General features: G+C 43.7%; 1 protein-coding gene across 1 annotated transcript; it reads right to left on the bottom strand.

Moving 5' to 3' along the window:
* Window positions 1–4272: 4272 nt before the first annotated feature.
* On the bottom strand, window positions 4273–9282 carry c16h2orf88 (chromosome 16 C2orf88 homolog). Its single transcript, XM_072700967.1, has one exon. It carries the CDS (start codon window positions 4586–4588, stop codon window positions 4316–4318), a length of 273 nt encoding a protein of 90 aa, XP_072557068.1. The 5' UTR covers window positions 4589–9282; the 3' UTR covers window positions 4273–4315.
* Window positions 9283–9297: the final 15 nt, after the last annotated feature.

Genomic DNA, 9297 nt, shown 5'->3' with positions numbered 1-9297 from the left:
CAGCTGGGTTCTCAGAGTTGACTCGCTGCTTTAATCAGATCCTCAGATCTGCCGCCTCGTCTCCCAACCCACTGATGGACTAGTGAATTCCTTCCATAAGTTGCTGGTATGTTCAAGGTGAACCTTTTCCATAAGAACGCCACTTTGAAACAGCAGGTCCCCCTCAGTTAGTGTTAGAATGCTGAGTAGTAAAAGACGACCCTAACCACCCATAAAAATCCCTCCAGCCTCCCCCACTTTGACTTCAGGTGGCCTTCCTTGAGGTCAGGCTCCCACTGTATTCCTCTGTAAGCCATTCCGATGCAGCAAAGCAGGTTACACACTCAGTCGACTGCTAGGAATTTAATCGGGCAGGTAAACCTGGCTCTACAAATCTGGCCTGACAGCTGCAGTCACCAGAATAATGAAAAATGGAGAAGATGCACTTTCCCCCAGAATTCCCTCCTCACAACATGACCATTGACATGTTTCTCCTAGGTGTAATTACATGCGTTTGCTACCCTGTGAATGATTCCTACAATCAAACAGGCATCCTCTGACCCCAGATTGTGCAGTCTCCTTTCGTGAAGCCCTGTATGATTTGTTTAGCTCAGATGTTTCAACAACCGTGCTCTCAGTTTGAGACCCGGGACTAAGTCCCAGATTTTTTCAGGCCCAACAGTGCTCTCGATGCCGGTAAAACACTAGGATAGGAAGTTGGCACTAGAGCATGTGCAGAAGGCCCAACAAGTGAGCAGACGAGCAGACTGCTGGTCATGCTGTCTCCAGCCAAACATATCATGCGTATTGTTTACCGTCTCTGAGGATGGAACAGTGGTGCAGTGGTTAGAATTTTTGTCTCAGACCTCTAGGACCAGGGTTTGTGGCTCCCTCTGTGTGGAGTTTGCATGTTCTCCCCGTGTCGCCATGGGGTCCCACCCCCCCACTGTCCATCCAAAAACATGCTGAGGCTAATTGGAGTTACCAAATTGGCCGTAGGTATGCGTGTGTGAGTGAATGGTGTGTGTGTGGCCTGTGATGGGTTGGCACCTGATCCTGGTTTGTTCCCTGCCTTGCGCTCGTAGCCTCTGGGATAGGCTCCGGGATAGCCTCCAGACCCTGAATAGGAGAAGTGGTTACAGAAAATGGATAGATGATTTATCTTCTCAAAAAAGCTCCAATTTAACAGGAGGTACCATTTAAGGGCCTTCTGTTGATAATCTCGGGACATTTTGTTCCACCAAGGAACACCTGTCCCTGTATGTTTTTCTGTAACAACCATGTAACCAGCAACCACATTAATCTGGTAAGGAAATTAATTATAATTGACTGTTCAGGACCTCAGCCTTTGTGCTCTCTTGATCCAATCAATTTTATATGCAGAGCCAAGCTCTTTAATGACATAGATTTATACAGCTATTCTCCCTGTGTCGCTGTGGGGTTTCCTCTGGGAACTCCAGTTTCCCCCTCTCCGGTCCAAAAACATGCTGAGGCTAACTGGAGTTGCCACATTGCTAATAGGTGTGTGTGTGTGTGTGAGTGAATGGTGTGTGAGTGTGCCCTGCGATGGGTTGACACCCCATCCTGGGTTGTTCCCTGCCTTGCGTCCATTGCGTCTGGGGTAGGCTCCAGACCCCCACAACCCTGAACAGGACAAGTGGTTTCAGAAGATGGATGGATGGGATGGATTTATACAGCTAACATTTTAGCAGTTCGCGCCTCTATTCTCTCAGTACAGCTTCATTCACAGTGGTAATAAAGTTATCGACTGCAATTTTTTTGTAGATCCAACCTTCTTCCTAGTTGGCCCTTGTCAAAATGCAAACTCAGCACCCATAAAATTGCTGTAATTTAAACTTGGCCAGACTTGCAACTTTGATAAAAAAAAAAAAAAAAGCACCAAGATCTAACAGGTGCAGAACCCGACCCCCTGGTGTAGATAGCAGAGCAGGCCAAAGGTCTCCCTCATCTGTATCCGTCAGAAGATAAGCGTGAAACGGGATGAATGAACTGACAAAAACACAAGAAAGGAAATAATTTAGTATTTATTGATGAAGCATTTTTCCCCTTTTTGTGGGTGACTATTGTTTTGACTGGACAATGACAACAGAAGCTGAATTATTGTGAGAAACGTCTAAAAAATTCAACAAAAAATTTTAATCCTGAAATGTAAACACATTATTTCCTGACATCATCATTTAAACCTAATAATAATAATAAAAATAACAGAGCTCTCAAGAATCAGAGTATTGGCTTCAATGTGACATCCACACTGAGGATAATTTCTCAGAGCAGTTTTTTTGTAAAGGGATTCAGTCAGTCTTTATATTTAGTGCACACCTGAAATTCAAAGCATGGAAGGAAAATCACAGGCTCTTCTTCAATGGTACTCTGTAATCACACAGAATAAATCATCCTGTGTTTGTTAAAGGAGTCATGATTACATCACTTAAGTCTCAAGTCATAGTAATATATTAACCCTGTTTGTAAATGTTTGTAGGTCCAAAAACAGCCTGGTTTATGTGAGTTATTTTCTGTAATATCTATCCATCAGCATGGATTAAGCTGATTCAGTTCTTTTTTTCTTGTTTTCCGTGCTAAGGAATATTTTTAGTTGGTCAGTATTTTGTTAAAGCACAGTATTGCGAGGTAGCCCCTCCCCATATGTACACAAAGGCCTCGAAACAGTAACGTCAACAGTTTGGCGGGAAAAAGAGCTGAATGTTGACAATGCAATTCAACACATACATTGTTGCTTAAGAGCAAATAAAATGAATGGCATGTACCCTATGAGACATACAACGTATCCTGTTCAACTCAAAGGAAAGCAAAGTAGAGTATCACAGCATCCTCCAAAATGCTGCTGGAATGTACACCTGCCATTTCGTACCGTTGCTGCTGGCTAATGGCACCTCTCTCTGGAGGCCTCACAGCATCAAATGCATCCCAGCTGAAGCATTGGCTGGTGTACCGTGCTACGGCTCGAGATCATAAACAAAACAGAAGGCGAAATCTTTTCAATGCTAAAATCCCCTTTGAAATGAATTCAGAACGGCCCGTGTTGAGGTTCACACTCACCGTACAAAACGATCCAAGCAGGAAAGTTACCGTGCTTGTGCTAGAGTTTGAGAAATTCACCACAAGACCGTGGACGCTCTACAGAACATCTGCACTTGTGCACATTCTCCCTAATCTGCAGTTTAATTAACAAGCAACTACAGTAGCTCCTTCAAGGCAACCAAAGTCCCTCACCGGCACTCGCATAGACCTTTGGGAATTGTATTTTGTGCTACAGATTATAACCAAGATATGGCAGTAAAGAATATTTTGGTTTTTTATGGATAAATCTAGACGGGACAAAAAGAACATAAAAAACTTCAATAACTGGCTTTGACTTAGTGAGAGGAGACTGATTCCCCCAGTAATACCAGTAACATGGCATAGCGTAGTAACCCCCGCCATCCCCCACCTTTGTATGCACTGGCACAGACTATCGTCTGGCAGAGTTACAGCATGTCTGCCACCGAAACCCTTAACTCACAGCTCATTAGGAGCTTCCGGGCCGAGTGATCGATCGCTTTCACATCCCGCGTTGCCGTGGGATTCCAGCTGGTCACCTGAGCCTCTCGGGAGATAGGCAGCATAAGCAGGGAGAAGAAGGACCTTATTAGTCCGCTGCGATGCCCATTAATCATGGCCGTTTACCTTGAGGCTGGAGCATCGTGTCTGGGCCGGCTGATGAAGCAGCGGGGGTGCGGTGAGGTGGGGTGGGGGGGTGGCGCTCCTGTCCCGGACAAGCAGACAGAAGATGGCTATTTATATCTCTTGTGGAAGGGCCTGGTTTTGGGTACCAGGATGCTGGCATATGAGTGCAGATTCACATTACTGAAAGAGCACCCCCCCCTTGGACCCCGGCGCCCCCACATCAGTGCTGAACGACCAGCATAGGAAAAGACCCTCCCCATCACACACTGGCTGCACTGGTACAGGCCATAACCCGGTATGATAAATTATAAAGGGATTCATTATCACAGATGACCTCCCCCACCCCATGAAGGCTATCTGCCATAAGGTTCCCTTTTGACAAACCCCAATTTCATGGAATGAGTAGTGGAACACCAAGTGAAAACACAATGGGTATGACAATAACCCAGAGCACCGGTATCGGCACGGGGCTAATGATGCTAACTAGCTGGACCGAAACGGTCTCAGAAGGCAACCCAATGGAGCAAACCTTGGTGTATTACGCTAACTTGAGAAACAGACCCCCCCCCCCCTCCCAGGGTCCTCGTAGATGCTTTTTTGGGGGGGGGGGTGACCAGGAGGGCACCTGGTCTCATGGCACGTCACACTCGATGTAGGGGATGTCGCTGTAGCGGCTGTCCAGTTCCGCCCACTGCTGCATGGCACGTGACACGATGTCCTCGGACAGGCGCTCGGCGTAGTCCAGCAGGACGGCGGTGACCCGCGGGGAGTCCTGGCCCGGTCCCACTTCGGCACTCACCAGCACTGCCTTCTCGCCGCCCTGGCTCTCCGGCCGGCCATCCGCCTTCGCCGCCGAGTTGGCACCGGAAGTCTGACTGGCGCGCTTCGACTTGACACATCCCATAATGCAAATGATGTTGCATTGGATGGAGGATGATGGGGAGGGGGCCCAGGCAGTGGCAAGGAGGGCGCAGCCTGGGCCGGGCAGCCGGGGGGACGGCGGCCAGAGGGCGAGAGTCGAACGGAAGAGTCAGCAGAGAGTCTCTTCCTCTGGGCTGGGCGTGTAGCCGCTTCCCGCTCCCACAGCGCCTGGCTGGACGGGGGGCCTGTTTCCGGGATCTGCTCACAGCCTGAAGAAACAGCAAGGACAGGGTGTCAGCGTTCCTCCTCCAAATACAAGCTCTTTGGACGGAACGTGCCTCTCGTCTCCCATTACTGGCTCACTTGGCACATCGATGCATTCACCAGAACTGACATAATCGGGACTGGATCCGGTGCTGACTGGAGAGAATACATAATCCCATTTTCCTTGAATCTCTGAATCTTCCGAATGAACCGCCTCTCCAGTAAAGAAAGGGTTTTTCTTCCTGGTTACACTATCATGTGTAAACTCTACATATATAAACAATGTCTCTGTCCACACTGCTCCCGTTCTGCGACATGTGCATGCTGCCTTGATCTACTCTGAATTTTAATTCAGAGGATTATGAAGGCATTTACCACCTACTGTTGACTCACGCCTGCCTCTGAAGGTGAAACAGGTGCACCCAGGACTGACCTACCCAAGAGACCCGATGTCCAAATGTTCTCAGGTCTTTACGTTCAGTACAGGCACCTCAGTAACAGTATTATGATTCTGGACAATTTCTCAGTATCCCCATTACCCCTGTCTAACTGTTCAGAGTGTTTTAACAAGGCAAGGCAGATGACAGGGACATCCGGCTCAGTCTGAAGTTGCCTCCCCAGCTAATGTTGGTACCACGTATCGGATGACGAAAAAGCCGTTTATGTGCGTTTTCTGTTTGTCCGTCACCAGCATCTTGTAATTAAAACCAGGCATGATTTATACATTTGAACTGCTATTTTTGCAAAGCGATTATGCCGGTGGCCACGATAATGCGTTGAAATTAATGCGGGGGTTTATTCATAAGCATTATCAAAATCAACTTTTAGGTAATGACTCACCACGTACTTCACGCTGTTTTGTAGCCTTCCGAAGTGTCGTGTTGTACATTGTACTGCGCGCATGGAGTTAAAGTATATGCGATTAATTATTATGAGATGCGTCCGTGATCAGCAATTAAAAAAACGCCCAAATGCATTAGCGTGGATTTCTGTGGCTGTTTGTTCATTTCAGCGATCTACTCCCACTAACATCCCGTTATGGCCGGGCAACTGCAATATGATCATTTCTTGTCGCAACATCACCGGCTATGGATCGGATAATGTAAGCCACTTAAAATACATTGTAAATTTACACCGAGTCATTTTATCAGATGCATCTAACATGCCAAAGCCTGGGTAAGCTTCAGGAATTAAATATCAATTTATTGCGTGAGGAAAGAGCACGAAAATGACCATCAGGATCGACTGTTTTTGTGCGTGAAGAAGAAATGCATAAAACGCTGGTTACCCTTAAGCAAAAACTCAAGGTCAGTGAGCGAAAAAGCGATCAGCGATAATGTCGCGGATATTAATAAATGCTGCTTATTCTAATTATTTGCGCCGTTACCGTCTTGTCCATATAGGGAATAAATTGTCCAAGTGAACTTGTAACGTTAGTGGCAATTTCTCTCTTCTCAATAAACATCCGCCAAAGTTAATTGTTACGCCCAAGTAAAATACGTTCTCTTGAGTTTCACAGAGCAGTAGTTATGATGAAACACCCACTCACTTTGAAGGAGGACTCCCAACTTCACATTTGATCATTTAAATTAAAGCCTTTCCGATGTTTCCCCGGATCCCATGAAGGGTTCAGGCATTACTAAACGCTGAAAAGAACCCAGGCACAACCCCTTCGCCCTGATCTTACCTGCATGTACCGGGCGTTCACAGGGCGGTAAGTGCTCCGCAAAGACGTCCTCTTGACAGCCCGTTTACAGGCATAATTTTAAGAATACAGATGAAACTTACCTGCACTGTCAAAGTAGTACACAATTTTCGTGTAAGGTAGATTCCCAAAAAACTGTTACATGACCAATGACATTCAGTCTCCGGATCCAGAACAGCCCTGGTGACTCCACGTTGCTCGAGATCCAGTCAACATGGTGAAATCTGAATAAAACTCAAAAATCATGAATCACGTCAGGGCTATGCTTTTTTCATTATACCGCGTTAAATCCTTATATTAGTATAATAGTATACGCATCATCTATTTTACGATCATCCACGCAGCTTTTCTGGCATGTATTTTTTTTAAATACTGAAGAGCTGTAGACACTGAAGACCGCTTAAATATGCACTGGGCAAACTACGGTATAATGAAGGCATTGCATTTCTGTGTGTGTCGCTTATATTCGTCCATAAAGTACAATACACCTGCACAATGCCCCCCTCTAGCGCCAGGAATATGTAATGTCAACCTAGATGATAAGCGCTCACGTCTGAACCAAGAAGCGATAGTTACTAGCCTAATCCCAGAAAATTTATGGCCACGCGCCTATGGGTTAAGTAAAATCCTTTGGACCCACTTAAATTAGTGCCCCCCGCAATGCTCAACCCAAAATTATGCCCTTGCATAGGTATTTTATTTTGTTCCTAATACTTTTACGTAAATTAGACGACTGAATTCAGAGTCAGAGTAATCACTCGGAGTACTGTATTAAATGCCAAAATGCATGTCTACAGGTTTTCTATACAACTGCAGTTTAATTAATGCTAATTTACCAGTTTATTAAGTAAACAAAGACTTGGGGTTTTATCAATAGTAAACCAACAATAATATATTTCAGAGACAGCACAATTGCATTTTTGTAGACTCAGAATTCATTTGATAGCTTAGGTAAAAGCTTACATACAGTATAGCAACACACACCAAAATAAGAAAAAGACACATGCAGAACGTACAGGGCCTGTGTCAGTTCGCGTGTCCAACAGCTCTTCAATAGAAGTAACTGGTTGATTTGTAAGCAGAGGCCCAAGTCCTGTGTATATCAACGTGTCAGTGGAGGGCGACAAAGTCTCTTTTTTGTGTATACGTGTTATATAAATAAATTGTTATTCTCTCCTCCGCAACACCGTGCTACACAAGAGGTTGAGGATAAATGGGTGAATGAAGGAACTGACGGATATTTTCTCTCACGTAGTTTATACTGTTACACGATAAAACAATTATACACAATGTTTTCTTAACGCAATAATCTTTGTACCAGCACATGTGCTGGAATTTATTTTTTTTGTTTATCAAGATTTAGGAGCGGCCAAAGAATGAGTCTCATTCCTTTTGCAGTGGTAATTTTTGAGCCGCTCCTTGTGGGGATTTTAGTCCCGGATAGTTGACATACAGTCAGCACATTACCAACATGCTAAAATAGGCCTATGTACTAAATAAAACTTTCAGAAAACAAAAACCTTATTGCTTTTTGATAACTATATTTTGAAATACATAAGCGGGCAATTAATCATATTACAATATGTTTGGTATTTTCAGAATAATTAAATAGTAGTGCATGTACTCTAGTCGGAAAACATTTGTTTGCGCAGTAAAAACTCTCTTTCAGTGTTATAAAACCATTCAATACTGTTTGGCCACCAATAATAAAAGTTCCTTCGTTCAAATAATTATAAGTCCCAGTTGAGAAGAACAGCCTAGCGTTAGAAAATTCAGAGGAGCGTTTATTTATAACTTCAAGTTGGTATACATGGTTAAGAGTTTCGCGGACGTTCCAAAACCAAGAGTTATGCGATCTGCAATGGCTGGTTAAAATGGTTTCCAGGTTCGCGCACTGTATCTACTACTATGAAGCTTAAATCGCCTTTTTTTTTAGTTGTTAAGCTGTTTAAAAGCAAATGTGTATGGTACTTCCTGAAAAAGCCCGACCAGCTGTGAATAGCACGTTCATTTCAACAAAGTATGCACTGTTATTGAACATGTGTGATGCACACTAAATTCACATAGTTGAATAGCTTTCACCCGTGAAATCACTTCACCCGTCCTCACGTATTTTTAAGCAATTACAATTTCAAAAGTGATCGGCAGGTGGCAGGATTCAGCTTTTCTCTGGAAAACATTCCTCTGCTATTATTAAACACATTTCTGAATAAAAGAAACTGTGTTAACAGGCAGGTATTCGTTTGTTAAATTTGTTTTTCTAAATTATCATATACAAAGGTCATGCTGTTAATTGTAAGCTACTTTTGTTTACTTAAGTTGTATATACTTAAATAGGATTTAAGTAAAAAAAAATACATTGTATAAATAATTCTATATGTAAGTAGTAATTTGCAAAAAACCCATATTTTTCTGAACCACTTACAAATAAAATTGACATAACACAGTAACTGATTTCTTAACGCAGGAATTAGTCTCAGAAACACATTCTCGGTCTGGTGGCAAACTCAGGGCATACATTTAAACTTTTTTGACTGTAGCAATCCTTGTTGGCTTAATTAATCAAGATATCAATATAGTTCGAGTAATCGGGAAATTATAATCAGCGCCCTGATGTCTTTAATTTGATTTATGCTTCACAGTTGGCTCATAAAATACTTTTTTTTCGAAGCCATAGCTCTTTAAGGTTTGACACAGAAATGAATCTTACGTCTGACTGCTAAATTCATTGTTGCCAGCCCAGCCAATCATAGAATTTTGACGACACAATAGAGAAGGCAAAG

The sequence above is a fragment of the Paramormyrops kingsleyae genome, chromosome 16 (assembly GCF_048594095.1).
Source record: "Paramormyrops kingsleyae isolate MSU_618 chromosome 16, PKINGS_0.4, whole genome shotgun sequence".
Taxonomy (NCBI): Eukaryota; Metazoa; Chordata; class Actinopteri; order Osteoglossiformes; family Mormyridae; genus Paramormyrops; species Paramormyrops kingsleyae.
Note: the sequence above shows the minus strand (reverse complement) of the source record. Positions and strands in the feature narration are given on the sequence as shown.